The sequence below is a fragment of the Gossypium hirsutum genome, chromosome D02, assembly GCF_007990345.1.
Source record: "Gossypium hirsutum isolate 1008001.06 chromosome D02, Gossypium_hirsutum_v2.1, whole genome shotgun sequence".
Taxonomy (NCBI): domain Eukaryota; kingdom Viridiplantae; phylum Streptophyta; class Magnoliopsida; order Malvales; family Malvaceae; genus Gossypium; species Gossypium hirsutum.
In genome coordinates, this window is record NC_053438.1 from 32,441,991 (window position 1) to 32,459,952 (window position 17,962).

At 34.3% G+C, this 17,962-nt stretch overlaps 1 protein-coding gene across 8 annotated transcripts; it reads left to right on the top strand.

The window, feature by feature from the left end:
* Positions 1-392: 392 nt before the first annotated feature.
* On the top strand, positions 393-13,313 carry LOC107910599 (uncharacterized). 8 transcript variants are annotated; one of them, XM_016838491.2, is made up of 9 exons: positions 393-546; positions 1,154-1,308; positions 2,554-2,683; positions 2,804-2,916; positions 3,322-4,425; positions 5,602-5,639; positions 5,720-5,909; positions 12,021-12,110; positions 13,051-13,313. In XM_016838491.2, exons 2-8 carry the CDS (start codon positions 1,174-1,176, stop codon positions 12,021-12,023), a joined length of 1,713 nt encoding a protein of 570 aa, XP_016693980.1. In that variant the 5' UTR covers positions 393-546; positions 1,154-1,173; the 3' UTR covers positions 12,024-12,110; positions 13,051-13,313. The 8 variants fall into 8 exon arrangements, with proteins under 8 accessions (XP_016693980.1, XP_040944193.1, XP_040944194.1 ...); XM_041088259.1 differs by having other exon boundaries at positions 5,753-5,909; XM_041088260.1 differs by lacking the exon at positions 5,602-5,639.
* The last annotated feature ends 4,649 nt before the right edge of the window (positions 13,314-17,962 follow it).

Consider the following 17,962-nt stretch of genomic DNA (forward strand, 5'->3'; position numbering starts at 1 on the left):
TAAAATTAAAATGTATAAAAATATAAAAATAAAATTTTGGTTGAATGGTAAATTTAAAATTTTACTAATGCAATTTGATTCAAATCTCACTATTAAGTGTTTTTTTTGTTTTTTTCATGATAAAAAAATTATAGTACCATCAAATAATATAACATATTTTAAATAAATACGAGATGTTTTTTATTTTGTTATTTAAAGTTGAAAAAAGATTAAAGTATTTTTCTTGAGTTTTTTTTATTTTTTCAAGATAAAAACATTAAAATATAATAGAATAATATAAAATATTTTAAATGTGGAGTGATCCCTAAATGAATTGAATAATATAGATAAAATAAATAAATAAGTTCAAGCCGAACACTATTAAGACCAAAATGATCCGTTATTTACGAGACTGCCATTTCCGTTAGGTTGTCTGAATCTGTGCTGTAGAAGAGCGTATAAGATTTTCAAAGCCCGTCCTCTTACTACTTAAGCTCCAAAGTAAACCTTTTTCCTTCATTTTCATCAATTTTATTGGCCACTTTCCGGGAAAAAAATCCAGATCAGGTAAAGTATTCACCTTCCATTTCCTCTTTATCGTCTTCTTGTTTCTTGTCATAGAACAGAAAATTCAACCAAAGATTAAATGTACATATTGACTTTTTTTTTGTTTAATTTAGTTTCTTACTCCGGAAACGTACGAAAATAATCATGCCGTGTCTTTATTTTTTTTAATTTCGAAATATTTTCATTTTTCACATTTTTATATTTCAGCTGTGCTTGGTTCAACTCTCCACTTTGGCTTATTTTTTTTTTAAATCTTAAATTTTGAGGTTTTATTTTTTTTCCTACAGTTTCTTGGCACCCAAATAGGGTTTCTGAGAGAACATAACTCTATTCCTTTTCTTATTTTTTACCTTTTTAATTCTTTTTCTTTGGTCCGTGGGTTTCTATAGTGAAGTAATTTTAAGGTAAGAAGATACTGAATGTGGTATTTCAAAAAAAAAAAAAATCGTTACTTTTGTTATGTATTCTTGCTCTATTTATCCTTTTTTTATTTTCTATTGTTGATGTTTAAAATTTAAATTTATGTACTTTGTTAGAGCAAGAACTTTCATTTGTTAAGTTAAATTGAATGATACAAAACTAATTTAGATGCTGTTCTTCATTATAGGTTTAATTGGTTGAGATCCAATGGAAAACAAGGAAGATGAGGGTTTTTGTCATAGCCTTTCTAGGAAAGAGCTTCAAAGTTTGTGTAAGAAGTATGGTTTACCGGCTAACAGATCCCATTCTGATATGGCTAAATCATTGGCATCTTATCTAGAGGTAATTTATTGAGATACTGTCTTTGTTGGTAATTAAGAGTTAAGAATCTGAAGCATATTGCACTGCTTTTCGCGCCATTATGTAGCTGTGCGATATGTCAACTTACATTTGCTTATAGTTTCATTCTTTTATATTTGTTTCCCATGGTATGTTGTATTCCTGTTGATGGTAACGGTAGCATGTACTATTCATAGGAGTAGTTAGTTAGATATAGTTTTAGAACTTCCTTAATATGAAAGTAGGGGGAAAAAGGAATCTTTGAGTTTCAAAATAGAAAGCTTGTAAGTTGTAACGGGAAGTAGGATTTTTTAAAATTTATATTTAGTATGTTATTAATGCCGCAAAGAAACGTATTACAACTTATTAAAATGGATCTGAACGACAAGAAGTAAAAGATGATTGGTAATTGGGGGAGGGAGCGGGAATACCATTTGTAAGTATTCAAAATGGAGATATGCCACACTTGTTATTTTTTTATTGCCATTTTTTTTTTATATTTTTATAATGATGAAAGTTTGTAGGATGGACATGCTCATTTGTTTTTCTTAAACAAGCTCAACTAAGATAAATGTGATTCTAGCTAATGCAGTATAGGAGGATTCTAGCAACATCATATCTAATCTGATGTCAAAAGGTATCTTTACAACATAAGTTGGCATTATTGTTGATTAAGAAAGTATTTTATTAAGCAATTATTCCATTTAACACAGTATAGCATTTATTTGTAAATGGACACATCATTGATGATAAATAATGTTTCTTGAAATATGGAATGTTGATGAAACCATGTGCCAAATGTATTAATGGAAGAATTTACTTATCCCTGGGAATTGATGAAATTTTAGTTTGAGAGCCAAAACAAAAAATTTATATCATTAATTTGTTGAAATTGGCCTTTCTAGCTGTAATGAGTTTTTTGACTCTGCTTATTTATTGCATATTGAAGGCATGTTTTTGTGGAGTTGATATTTCTATGCATTATTGGTTGAACAAGATTTCCTTGTATTTTCTTCCCCTCATTTATGCATTTAATGAATTATCTTATTTAGTAATCCGCGTCCGGATATTTTCTTACAGTTGCAGACTTGGATGTGAATTGTGTCAGCCTATTATATACTGCACAAACTCTAATATTTCTTTATTCTTCACATGGGTCTTTTATTTGCCAACACAAGCTCCTAAATTTACATAAACTTTGAAGATTTTTTTGTCCAATCATAAAATATCTTGGAAAAAAGTATGCAGAACCAGAGATTGGTTTCAATGACATCGGGGGAAAGATTATATGGAATTCAAGAGGCTGGACATCCTTTGTCCCTGAAACTACAACTGCAACCTGGAGCATCATTAAACACTTTAAGGGATGCTGGAAAAGGTTTATACTGCTCACTGTGTTCCTGCTAAGTTTGTTCTTCATTTTCTTAAATTAATTTTATTACTATGTTTACTTTAATTGATGCATCCTTCTATGAATAATATTTGGCTGCTTCTGCAGATCACTATGGACTCATCTCTTGTCCCCTAGACAGGTGTAATGGAGGGAACTATTCTCAAGCTGTTCAATGTAATGCATTGGGTTGTTGCACAGGGGATAAATTTTATCATAAGGTTTGCTTCTATTCATGGATTTTTTTTTTCTTTTACTTCTGATGCAGCTAGATAAATACCATATGATTCCTCTCTACTTCTTCCCAATCTCTTGTTCTCTCATCTGGCATGTGTTAGGTTATGTAGTTGTTCTTGAGTGAAAGATATAGACCTTTTTTATCTATTCAGAAGCGAGAAGGTTACTTCTCCCCCAGCCCCACACTACCATCAAAAGGAAAAAGAAACTATGATGGTGCATATGAACCATACTGGATGACACTTTGTCTTTTAGTCTATAGAAGATGAAACTTAACCCGATGGCTGCGTTTAAGTAAAATGTATGCTGGCTCGTAGAAGCTTGAACCTTCAATGCTTAATTGTATTTCAAGAATTGAAAACTTGTCTTTAATGATATGTCAAATGCAGGACGGTGGTGGTGGTGGCTCTATTTTGTTCCAGCAAAGACCACATTCTCATTTTGTTAGTCAGTATGATGACAGTGGTTTTAAGAATAAAGAGTTCCAAACTATAAGCTCCAATAGAGATTGTTTGAGTCTCTCGAGAGATAGAAGGATGAATGATATGCCTCAAATTGGACATGAAGACACGGGTGTTGCTGCATGTTTTGATGGGCCTTTCTTTCCTTCTTCCATAAACACTTCAACTGTTTCCCCCCCTTCTTTTCAGTTTCATGTCAGTTCAGAAGAGGGGATCAACCTTTATGTTGATTTAAATTCAAACCCATCAGAGTGGATTGAGAAGCTGAAAAGTGAGGTTTCAATATGCCAGGACATGTCCCATTGCAAGTCTAAGACTTCTCCTAAGGAGCTTGGGCGCTTTGGGGAAAGTAGTAAACAGATGGAGAGATCTTTTCAGTTGAATGTAGATACTGGGGAAATGAAAGATGACTTTATACACTCTGGATTACCCCCAAATTTGATCATAAAAGAAACAAGTTCATTGCAGTTTGATCATCCTGATGGAGATAATGGATCCTTTGACTCAGCTGTAATGGTACCATGTGGCAGAGCTGTAGATTTGTCAGAGCATTTAGAAGGAGATCGAGGACTGACCTTAGTTAGAGCTCATCCTGATTCTCAGGAGCAAATAATTTCTGCTATTGCACCATGTGCTAAAGATAGGTGTTTGGTAGCCCCTAATTCAAATATTAATTCTCTTAGGGAGAAGTTAGGTGGTGATGCTGCATTAAATATATCAAATGGTCCTCTGAGTCTTCTGAGGAAGGAAAATGAAATATGTGAAAATTCTACCCCACAAAGCAGTTGTCATCTTGTAAGTTCTGGTCGAATGGTTCCTGGATGCCAGCCAGATGGTTCATTACTGATGCAAAAGCCTGAAGATGTGGTTCACCAGAAAGATGCATTATATTCGCCTGGTGATAATGGTGAATTTGTGGATTTAGTTGATCCAAAGCATAAGTTTTATGCAGACCAAGGTGGGCTAGCAGGCTCAACTGATCTCAATCAAGGGACTTTTAGGACCCGACTGCCTACATTAGTTGAAGAACAGGTGACATTTAACCTCCTATAGCTTTGAACTTCATTAATGCTATGCATGAACTATTGTCAATACATAGCCATCATTGGTTGATGTTTTGCCCCACTTTTTTATTCTTCCTGGTAATTGGAAAAAATATTGCATTCTTTGTCGTATGTACGGTGAATGTTTGTATACTAGTCAAGGAATTTGCTTGATATGTGTGTTTGCTTGCATGTCTGTGCCTTTGGGTCATTGTGAATAATGACAGACAATTAAAGTAGGGTGAAATTTAATTTTTAAATGGTTTCTTGTTGTTTAATTACAATGTTAAGTCAATATCATTCAACATCATCAGAAAGGGAAAAGAAATAGATAACAATAGATTACAAGATAACTAAATGCAAAAGTTTGTTCTTCCGTTCCTTGTTTACCCCATGTCTTTCTCTCTCTCTATGGTGGCATTGTTTGTCAACTTTCATGTCTTAAGGCAGAAGCGAGCGAATTGCTTTTGACCAGTTTATGTCTGCTTCAGGCTTTGTGTAATAAGAAATTGGATTTTAAATTTAGCTTTTGTGAGATTGATTAATAGTTTATATTGGATCCAATTTTAGTTACTGGAAATTGGGAGCTTTAAACAGAATGAGAAAAGATAACAAGACTAAGAGAGAGATTGAAATTAGAGGAAGATATATCTTCTCTAGGAAAGTAAATAGAACTTAAATAACAATACCTATTGGATATTTATTCTTTATTATAAGGGGAAGGTTGATAGATTATGAACCTATTTATATACCGAAAATCTGATAAAAGCAAGCTATACGACTATTTTTCCTTAACAGTAACTCTACTTTCAGACTTGCAGAAATTGCAGTGTCCTTTCTAATGTAAAATGATATTAAAGTGATTTTTATATATATTTTTATTATGATTTCCTTCTGCAAGGATCCATCAATTAGTTGTGTGCTCTGAAGGACGTCAATCTGTCTCTTCTAGATTTTCTTTTCCTCCCTTTTTCAGCACCACCACTGCATGAATAAAATAATTCTCTTTCAAAAGAGATTTTTCAAGTTCCAGGTATTTTAGATGATAGTATAATCAATTGAAGTTTTTTTTGTGGGGTGGGGGTGGAAGGTTGGTGACACATCTGTTTTTCCTCAGTACACTCAATGAAACAACTAAAGTTTTACTGTATTAAACTGCTTGCAGGATAAGAGCAAAATTAATAATTGGGGAGAGAGTTCAGAGTAATTATTCTTCTTAATTTAATTATATGCTATCAAAATTTTATTTTGTGTTGATTTGAGTGCATAATTGCCCTTTTCAGATGCTCACAAGATGAGTTATTTGAAAATTGTAGAGGACTTGATAATGTTGAATCTAATGGACTCGGCAAAAAGAGGGCATGTATAGATGGCGATAAAAATGACTGTAGCATGCTTGATGCCAAGATTTTAAGAAGCACAAAGCATTTGATTAAGGTCCTCCCCAGAAGATCCATGCGGCTGATTTCCAAGGTTCAGTTTTGTGCTTTCCTTTGTCATGCAATTATTTGTGGCATTTTCCCCCTAGTGAAATAATTCGCATATTTTTTTTTATAGCCACCCAACCCTAATATGGAACATGAAACCATTCATTTATTAATATGCAAAACATTTTGTTCTTTCTGTTCTCTTGATTTATGTTTAACCTACAAGGAAATCTGAAATTCTGAAGGTGACAAGAGTTTATGTTGGTCCTGTTGTGGTAAACGTGTTTGTCTTTATACAACTAGTTTGCTGTTAATTCTATCATGTGTATTTGAGAGCTGTGCAGTTGTAACTTTTTATTTAGCTTGAAGTACCCATGTCCAACACATATTTGTATTGGTGGACACACGTCCAAATCTGACAATCACGCCCAAGATGGAGAGTGATTTTAGCAACTTAAGTAAAAGATGAAATTAGAGATGAATACTCTAATGTATTGAGGAAAAACTATCTCAAAAGTATGTATGTCTTGGAAATATGTACAAGTATATATATACACGAAGCATTGAATCAATTAATGAAAGAATATCTCTAATTAGAATCTCTAAAGATTTAGCTATTCAATGTTGTCAAATAAATCAAAAATTCTCAACACTCCCCCTCAAGTTGGTGCATAGATGTCTCGCATGCTCAACTTGCAAAGAAGATAAGTCTTACAACCGAGCCCTTTAGTAAAAACATCAACCAATTGTTTTTCGGATGCTAGATAAGCCACTAACTACTTTTTTCTTGATAAAATGGCGATTTATTTTGATGAGCTTGGTTTTATCGTGCTGCATTAGATTTTGAGATATGTTGATGGCCGCTTTGTTGTCACAGTATAAGGTTGATTCATTTTTGTTCAACAACTTTAGCTCTTCCAATACCTTTTGCAACCATAAAAGCTCACAAACACCTTAGCCATGGCCTATATTTTTAACATCTACACTTGATCGAGTCACAACGCTTTGTTTCTTGCTCCTCCAAGTGACTAAGTTTCCTCCCATAAGGGTACAATATAACTCATTGTAGACCTTTTGTCATCAAGAGAGCTAGGTCAATCTGCATCTATAAATACTTCTATCTTGAGATGACTATTTTTGGAGAAGGGAATACGTTTGCCTGGTGTAGACTTCAAATAGCACAAAATTCACAATATTGTCTGCATATGGGTTTGTGAGGATCATGCATAAACTGACTTACCAAACTAACTGCATAGGCTATACCAGGTCGAGTGTGAGCGAGATAAATCATTCGTCTGACGAGTCTTTGATATCTCCCTTTATCCACCATTTCATCGATCCCTGCTTTTAACTTGTGATTACTCTCAATAGGTAATTCTGCTGGTTTGCAAACCAACATGTTAGTCTCTATCAGAAGATCTGAGGTATAGTCTTTTGGGGAAATAAAGATTCCCTTTTTCGATCTGGCCACTTCTATTTGTGGAAATATTTTAACTTTCCTAAGTCTTTGATTTTGAATTCCTAAGCCAATTGTTTCTTAAGCCGGGCCATTTCTTCCCTTTCATCTCTTGTCATAATTATATTATCAACATAAACTATAAGGAGAGTAGTTTTACCTTTGTGATGTTTTATAAAGAGGGTATGATCAGCATTACTTTGTCGATAGCCAAATGACACCATGACCTTACTGAATTTGTCAAACCAAGCTCAGGGAGATTGTTTTAGTCCATATAAGGCATTTTTCAGTCTATATACCTTGAGTATCTTTATCCTCAAATCCTGAAGGAATTTTCATATAAACTTTTTCTAGGTCTTCATGTAAGAAGACATTCTTTACATCAAGCTGCTGTAAGTTGCAGTCGAGTTTTGCTGCACATGATAAAAGGATTCTAATCATGTTCAATTTAGCAACTGGAACAAATGTTTCTTGATAATCTACTCCATATGTTTGAGTGAATCCTTACACTACTAATTTGGCTTTAAGTCTTTCAATTGAACCATCAATCTTATACTTGATAGTGAACACCCATTTGTAGCCAACCATTTTCTGCCCCTCAGGAGGATTAACTAGTTTTCACGTCTCATTTTTGCTAAAGCCCTCATTTCTTTAATCATAACCTTCTTCCATCTTGGATCAGTGATAGCTTCTCTCCAATCCTGTGAAACAAACATAGAGAACAAAGACAAAGCAAAATCTCTATAGGATGAGGATAAAGAATCATAAAAAACAAAGTTAGAGATAGGATGTAAAGTGCAAGTTCTAACACCTTTTTGTTGGGTTATTGGTAATTCTAAATCAGTAGCAAACTCAAGTAAAGAAGACTCACCTGATAGTGAAGAATAAGGGCATAGAGTAGATTGTATGATGACATCTTTTTTCTTGCCTTTTCTAGTGTATGTACTTAAATCAGGCCTATCCAACAACTGTTCACTAGTCTTCTCTTGAACTAAAGTCTTTGTTGAAACTAAATTCTCCCTCGGTAGAGTAACAGAACAATGTGTCATCTCTTTATTTTTAATAATCTCCCTCTGAAGAGATGGTTGTGATGAAGAAAAATAGGGTTTATCTTCACAAAATGTTACATCCATACTTACATAATACTTTCTAATGGCGGATGATAACATTTGTAACCCTTTTGTGCGGGAGAGTATCCAATGAAAACACATTTGACTATTCGAGGATCTAGTTTGCTCCCATGTCGAAGATGGACGAAGCAAACACAATCAAAGACCTTCGGTGAAATTGGGTAATCCGTCTTGTCTTGTAAGATTTTTATGGGACTTTTAAAATCAAGGACCCTAAAAGGCATCTGATTAATGAGATAAGCAGCAACCAAAATCGCATCCCTCTAATAAGGCTTTGGGAGGTTCATAGTGAACATAAGTGATCTAGCAACCTCCAAAAGATGCTAATTTTTTCTTTCGATAACACCATTCTGAGCACTTGTACTGGGACAACTGGTTTGATGCAAAATCCCATATGATTCTAAATAATCATTAAAGTTATACTTGGTTCCATTATCAGTTCGCAAAATCTTAACCTTAGTATCAAATTGAGTAATCAATTTATGAAAAGAACGAAAACACGAGAAAACATTACTTTTGGACTTTTATAAAAAAATACAAGTCATCCAAGTGCTACAGTCAATAAATGTAACAAATTAATGATTACTAGATAAAAAAGTAAGGTGAGTAGGGCCTTAAACATCAGAATGAATAATCTTAAAAGGAACAGTACTATTATTACGTAAAGGATAATTGTTTCTTGTATGCTTAACAAACTCACATGCATCACAAACTAAAAAGTCTAATTGAGTTCTTGAAAACAAAGTAGGAAACATCTTAACAAAAACAGTAAATGATGGATGTTCTAACCGCCTATGCCACTGAATTATCTCTCGATTGACATCTTTATTGTCACGAATTAAGGCTTGAGGCATGCTGGAAAATCGATCTAGAAGATATAAGCCATCAAATCTATCACTATCGATCATGTTCTTGGTTTGGAGGTCCTGAAAGACATAATGAACAAGAAAGAATTCAAGTTTACAAGTTATGGCTTTAGTGATAGTACTAACAGATAAAAGGTTTATCGACAATTTAGGGACATGGAGGATAGATGATAAAGTCATATTGGGAGTACAAACAACATAAGTTGTTCTAAAGACGGAAGTAAGGGAGCCATTCGCACACTAGCTTTTGTTTGATCTTGCCATATGTTTATTTGCACCGAAATCAATAATCCAAGATTCAGAATTAGATGGAGAATTTAAAATAGTACCTAATTTCGCATAATTAGACTTAGCACCTGAGGTAGAGTCCAATTGAGACAAGAGACATTGGAGATGTTGAATCTCGTCTGAGGTAAAACTCCCAGCAGAAGTGGACTTGTCCTCTGTTGTCATAGAGTCCGACAAATTTGCCTTAGACTGAGAATTACCCCTTTGCTTTCCACCACGACCTCGAGCGGGATGACATGTAACTTCCAGCACGAATCTTTAGTGTGCCGAGGCTTACCACAATAGTCACACATCAAGTGATCCTTGTCAGACTTACCATTCGATGGACCATCCTGATTAGTAATGAGGCCAACTTTCTCAATAGGTGGATTATAAAGCATAACAATACGATGACTCTCCTCCTGTTGTACATAAGAGTATGTCTCATGGAGAGAAGGGGATAGAGTTTTGCCAAGAACTTGAATCAGAATCTGATCATACTCTGTATTCAACCCAACCAAGAAATAAAAAATGCGCTTCTTTTCCACCATCTTTTAAATTTTTTCGGCATCACCGGTACAAGTCGCCTGAAAATCTTGATTATAATCAAAGTCTTGCCACAACCCACTTAATTCTGCAAAATATTGAGAAATCGTTAGATCCCCTATTTTGTACCATGAACCTTATTACAAATCTCAAAAAATTGCGCATCATTCCCAACATGTGAGTAGGTGAGAGCAGCAACATTCCAAATCTTTTCCGCAATATCAAGTAGCAAATAAGTTTTGGAAATACGGGGTTGCATAGAATTGAAAAGTCATGCCATAACAAGAGAGTTCGTTGAATCCTATTGACTAAAAGTTGAATTAGTGAGTTTAGATTTCGACGGGTTACTCGTGATGTATCCCTGCAAACCGCGAGCCTTGATAAACAAGTAAATCACGATTTCTCGTCTTTAGACATAATGCTGAAAAAAAACAACTAATTCCCCAAAAAACATCTGCTTGAAACATTAGAACAAGAAACACCAAAAAAGAACACAAAAGAGATCCCACATACAAAAAAACAAAAAAACTTAGCCAAAATACACCACCAATCAGAGGAGAAAGACTGGAAGGAAGCAAAGAGCATAGCAACGACGTCGGAAAAAACACGGTGGCAACAGGTAAAGGCCACGCATGGCGCGTGAAACAAAGATACCGTAACTTGTGATGGTGTGTGAAACAAAGATACTGTAACTTGTGATGACGCATGAGGCCCATGCGCGAGTCTTCTGGTCACCGAATTTTGGGGTTTCGCCGGCGAGTGGATGCCGACTCCAATGGTAGGGCGGTAAGAAAAAACATAAGGCTAGGGTGGAAAGTACCAATTTAGATTTTTTTGAACAAACTTTAAAATTCAAAAAAGTTATCCCACAAATCGGATCCAAAAAATGATACCATGATAAAATTAGAGAGGAATACTCTAATGTATTGAGGAAAAACTCACTCAAAAGTACATATTTCTTAGAAATATGTACAGGTATATATACATGAAACATTGAATCAATTAAGGAAAGAATATCTCTAATTAGAATCTCTAAAATCAGTTATAATCTCTAAAAATTTAGCTATTGAATGCTGTCAAATAAATCAAAGATTCTCGACAGTAAAAATCCAATATCCCCCATCAGAAACTGGTCTTTCACCTTTTGAGGTTTTCAAACTCCACCAACTTTGTTGTCCCAGTTCATGACTTTTTTCTCGTATCTTTTTAAAAGGTATGAGATTCTAAATGCACCGCTATTGATGCATAGCATGTGATAGATGTTTGTCATTACCTAAACATATCTGGTTAATAAATTATGATAGTTATTGGTTGCATATTTTTCAAGATAATATGAATGAATTGCGTGTAAAATTGATTTTGGACCCTTTTCTCGATTCAAGAAGACATTCTAGTTGTTCAGATATATATTCTCTATTGCACCTTCGGCACTGTATTCCAACTCTTTACACTTTCAAATCTTGGGCTTACCTTAGCTGAAGGTGTTCATACCTATCTGCAAAAAGTCGCAAATGGTTGATTTCCTAGCTTTTGTCTAAAATTGGTGACTAGTTGGTTTCCCTGAACCAAGGATCAAGTAGGTTTAAAGCCCCTAAGAACTTGGATCTCAAAATGAGCTCTTTTGGATTTCTTTTTCCCTCTGTTCTTTTGCTGTGATTGGGATAGGTTATTATTCAATTCCAGGTCGATTAGTGGCAAAACTTGTGATATGTTTGTTACTATGCAAAACTTGAAAAAAAATTCCCTGAAAAGTTGGAAAGTTTCTAGTAATTCATTTTGGCAGCTATCAGACTATTCTGCGGCAAACATGGAAGTTTCTGGATTTGGATACGATATATGTTTTAGCTTTTTATTCACAGTTTGTCTAATATATTCAATTTATTCTTCCTCAGTGAGTTTATGAAGTACGTGCTGGCCATGTTCCGAGTATTGTTTCAGCTCACATTAGATTCATTATTGCAAAGCTGAGTATTGTCTATATAGTAAGTTTCAACTCTATGCTCTCTCCTCCTTTGCTTTAGTTTCTGCATAATGATTCATTTGATTTGAGCCGATACTTAAGAGTGAATGAAAATTTGCCTTTTATACAAAGATGTTTTCCTAGCCAAGTAGGTTTTGATGGTACTCAGACACGACATAATGGTATTTTTATTTTTGGTACTGAACAAATACTACATTGGGGGATGGGTTTGAACAAAGGGTTCAAACTCGGGATATGGTACCAACTTAGATGAATGCAATTTAGGAAATTGATTTGTCCCTTAAATTTTCATACATTATACCTTGTAGTTGATTGATAAAATTTAATTGCTACTTTTACTACTGTTTTTGCTTTCTCACCGTTCATTTTCTTAGTAAAATAAGCAAGTTTCCTAAAGCTATTGCAAAATTAAATAAAACTCATAAGCCTTTTTTAGTCGTTCATCTAAGTCAAGTGTTAACGAAAGTGTCGGTGAAATTTAGCTATAATTTTTCAAATCTTTGTTAGTAGCATTGTCCTGACAAAAAAACTTATTTATTCGTGTTACTTTTATATGTCACAATCACGTTTAAGGTGTTGGAAAAAATTACAGTTAATGTGTAGCTTTCTGGTTTTTTAAGAATAGAATCGAATACCATAAGAACTGAACCAAATTCTATCGACTGGGATTGGTTTGGTTAGATAAAAAAATCTCTTCGGTTTGGTTCAAAATAATTAAAATAAATTGAAAGAATACATTCGATTGTTAGTTGGACTAAAACCGAATCGAATTCAATAAAAACCAAACTGAAATCAAACTGAACACTGAGATTAGAACTTTTGTTCGGTCCTAGATTTTGATACATTCATATCATATTGTATTTTGTTTTAGTTATATTTTCGTATCCAAATTAGCTAGTTTTAAGCTTGGTTTTCGTATTCATGATGCCAACTTCTTGCAGGTTCATTCATTCTTAGGAAAACAGGTTTTCTCAGACATAATAATAGAGTGATACGGTATATCATTCAACTTGCTGCCTTCTTATTTTGTAATTTTTAAACAATTTTAAAAGCAAATTGTATTTTCTTGAAAATTTGATACAAAAATAAAGATCATCTGTCGTCGCCGCTTTTCTTCTTGTGGTTAAGTTAGTTCAACGTTGGAGTAAATATAATTATGGATGTATACGACATTGTTCTGTTCAATTTTAATTTTTTTTTAATATTTAGTGGATACTTGGATGATCGTAACTTTATATTTATGGATGCTTTAACAAAAATGAAGTGACTATAAGTAAGGTGATTTGACTTTTGACTGACATACGTGTTAAATATGTGGGGATGTAATAGTTTCTTGTCAAAGAGGGTTTTGAATTATTGTCCATTTAATAAAAGAGTTTTAATTTAAGTGTACTAAATATTAATCTTTATATAAATATGTAAATTATACACGATAAAAGTTAAACTATTTTAACATAACTATTTTAACATTTTAACTAACAAATAGTGCTTGTGGATCGACTTAATCTAGGTTTGAGGGAGGAAAAAATTTCTTGGGCCGTAGATTAAGTGATGTGATCCGGCTCGGTTGATGGAGTCGAGTTCACTTAAGTTGCCCGATCGTCGACGAGAAGTATTGGTTGTCGTCGAATGGAGATAACTTTATGGAGTTGTTTTAAGCGGAAGTAATTAAAAGGGTTCAAAAATGGCTTGGTTTGGAGAATGGATAGGTTCGGTTTAACAAAGAAAATAAAGTTTAAGTAGATAGATAAAATGGAATGGAAATTGAACTCAAGCGAAGAACGATTCAATACCATGTAAAGTATTGCCCCGGGACTTATATTGCTTAAGGTGGGTTTAAGGGAAGTCGAAGATGGACCTTGACCCGTTACCTATAGAGAGGTAGGAACAAAAGGTATAAAAAGGTGGATGAACGTCACACCAGGATGGTGATAAGTTCAAGGAGTCGGGTTGACGCCACTAGCGAGCTAGATAAGTCAGAACGAGACTCGTACGAAATAGGATAGGAGGAAACCTCACAATCAAGTTTAATAATCAGAATTGTCTAACCTTTTTACAAAGAGAAATGAAGTATTTATAGAGTTCAGATGATAGCCGAATAGTCATACTAAACAAGCTTAAAGACTAAGTAATTCGGCTTTAAATGTGTAAAACTAAACTAGAAATGTATCCATTAAAAGTGATGTCCAAATTCGGCTGTATGGATGTTCAATGGCCAACTTCATAAGTAAGGAAATGTACTTGAGGGCTGATGAATGCATGGGATGCCAATAGCTTTGTCTAGATTCGGCCAAGGTGTGAATGGACACTTCAAAAGATGTCTTTTGGCCGAATAGGTGCATAGGAAATTCAATGGTCAGCAACCGATGCATGTAGGTGGATATTCATGCACTCTTCCATTCATTGTATTGAATCATTCATGCATCATCTTTAAGGCAACCATTCGTTGTAGGTAGTCATGCATGTACCCGAACATACATTGAACCAGAAATGTTCATGAATCCTCATTAATTGTGTTCCCACATGTGGATGTACCTACAAAGATATAAACAAATTAGATTCAAGGTACATTCAGCTTAAATTAAATAATATCAAGACATATTTAACAAATTAAAATAAAGACATAAATAAAATATAATTAATAATAAATTCGGCTAGCTCAATGATAGTCAAAATTCTTGATGAGCTGAATTGAGCTAGAAAATTTGGTTATGAGCTGTAGTAAAAATAATTAAAATAAAACTATCACTCAAATTATTCAAATAATAAAATTAACGAGCTGGAAAGAAGCTAGATTGAGCTCAAATAGGTGGAATTGAGCTCAAGTGAGCTGATTGAAGTCGAATTAAGCTAAGGGAGCTGGAATTGAGCTGAAATTAGCTTGCACTAAGGTGCATGGTTTCTTCAAGGAGTTGGATCGAGCTTCCCCATCTTCAACGAGCTGATTCTCCTTCCAAAACTTGAACAATAAAGCTAAAATAGCTTCATGAATTTGCTTGGACCTAACTCGAGTCATTGGTCCCTTTGGGAGCTTGAGGGAAACAAGATTCAAGCTTGGTGGTACTTGGGACGTGGTCACATCATTAAGTCTTTGAAAACATGGATTCCGAGAGCATCTCGGCGCATGCTTCTAAAGTCATATTTTGAAGAAAATAAAATTGTTTTAAGTTGGACCTCACCTAATTGACAATTTTATTGTGTAAGCAAAATGGAATAAAAGAATGGCAAAAATACAAACCAAATCTCAAAAATAATTACTCAATTATACAAATATCTATAATCTTGTTAAACTAAGCAGATGGATAAAAGGAGGAAATGAAAGTTTGAAATACTCTGATAGTATGAATTCTGATACACTTTATTGAATGAATAATGAAACCTTTATATAGGCTGAATTACAACTGAAAAATCACTAAAAAATAGGAACAAACCTGATACGTAAATCACTAGAAAATATCAACTAATATGATACTCCTAAAGTCTAATAAGTTTTGACTGAATCAATAACTTTATTCAAACCAGTAAACTAACAAATTTAACTCTAACATGCCCTCCCTTAAACTGATACTGTAAGTGATCAGTTTAATTCCTGATTAAAGTGCAAACACCAAGCATTTTTCTGAACTTTACAAATGATGTCAATTTGAGGGACTTGGTAAATACATCAGCAACCTGATCTTCACTTCTGTAATAAATGAAGTCAATTACCCCATCTTTTGTGAGGTCTATTAAGAAATGAAACTTCACGTCAATGTGTTTACTTCTGCCATGTAGTACTGGATTTTTGGACAACTTTATGGCTGAATTGTTGTCGCAATAAACTGTTGTTGCTCCTTGTAGTTTGAACTGCAATCCAGCAAGAATATCTCTTAGGTAAATGGCTTGAGAAGCACATGAAGTAGCAGCTACAAATTCAACTTCAGTTGTTGATAAGGTGACAATTGGTTGCTTTTTTTATGACCATGAGACTGCACCCGAACCCATCATAAAGACATAACCTGAAGTACTCTTTCGGTTATCTAAATCTCCAGCATAACCGCTGTTAGTGAACCCAATCAAGTCTGAATTTTCTCCCTTTTTGTAGAACAACCCAAAATTAGAAGTACCTTTCAAGTATCGAAAGATCCTCTTCGCAGTTAGAAGATGTAATTCTTTTGGGTTCTCCATGTATCTGCTAATAATTCTAACTACATACATGATATCTGGCCTTGTTGTTGTCACATATATCAAACTCCCTACAAATTGCTTGAAGAGAGTACCATCAATCTTCTTTCCTTCAAGATTCTTTGTAAGCTGTCTAAAATTTCTCGAAGGTGTGTTGACGAGATTGCAATTACTCATCTGGAACCTGTCTAAAATTTCTCGAACATACTTCCTTTGAGAATTAAATATTCCATTAACATATTGCATCATTTCTATGCCAAGAAAATAATGCAGCTTTCCAAGATCAGACATATCAAACTCAATCATAATTGACCTTTTAAAATCTTCAAACATGGCCCTATCATTTCCCATATAAATTAAATCATCAACATATAAGCATACTATAAGCATTTCCCCCCATCTGCACACTTTGTATAAAGAGTATGCTTATATCGACATTTTTGAAAACCTTCCCTTTGAAAGTAAGCATCAATACGACTATACCAAGCTCTAGATGCTTGTTTTAGTCCGTATAGAGCCTTTTTCAATATATAAACTTTGTGCTCATCACCAAATTTAACATAGCCAGGAGGTTGTTCAATAAATACCTGTTCTTGTAAGTCTCCATGAAGAAAGGCCGACTTCACATCTAATTGGTACATGGGCCATGAGTTTTGAGCAGCTAGTGCAATCACCATTCTAATTGTATCAAGCCTTGCAACAACAGCAAAGACTTCTTTGTAATCCACACCAAATTCTTGTTTGTAACCCTTAGCTACCAACCATGCTTTATACTTGTCGATGTCCCCATTCTCCTTCAATTTCATTTTATAGACCCATTTTACAGCGATCTTTTTGTGCCCTTCAGGAAGATCAAAAAGTTCCCATGTATTATTTTTTTCAATTGCATCAAATTCGACATCCATCACCTTTCTCAATTTTTCTTCTTTGATAGCTTTTTCAAAAGTTGTCGGATCACAATCTGAAAATAGAGCAAAATGAGTGAGAACATCTTCAAATTGATCAATTCTGGTTACCTCGTAATCTGACATCCATGCTAGCCTTCTTCGAGCACGGCGGGAATGTGAATCAGCTATTGTTTTCGACTGTTTGTCCACTGTCGGTGTAATTTCAGAAGTGGCATCATCTAGTGGAACATGCTGTTGTTGGGGCTGATTTGCTTCTTCACGATTTTCTTCATCAAAGCTTGTTGGTATTTGTTCTCTGGTGGTACTTGTGTTCTATGACCATAACTGATTTTCATCAAAAACCATGTCTCGGCTGATCAAAATTTTCTTAGTGTTAGGATTATAAAGCTTATAAACTTTTGATTGATCACTAACACCAAGAAAAATACATTTCTCTCCCTTGTCAATATAATTTCTTTCTCTTTTGATCTGGAACATAGGCAAATGCTACACACCCAAAGATTCTGAAATAATCCACGGTCGGTCGTCGTCCACTCCATGCTTCTTCCTGGGTCATGTTTTGAACTGCAAATGCGGGACTTCTGTTGAGAATGTGAATACACCAATTCACTGCTTCAGGCCAAAAACTCTTTGGAACATCGCTACTTGTCAATAGACTTTGCACCATATTCATTATAGTGTGGTTTTTCCTCTCACAAACGCCATTTTACTAGGGTTAATAGGCTGTTGTAATCTGTCTTTTTATGCTATGAAACTCACAAAAATCTGCAAATTCGTGTGA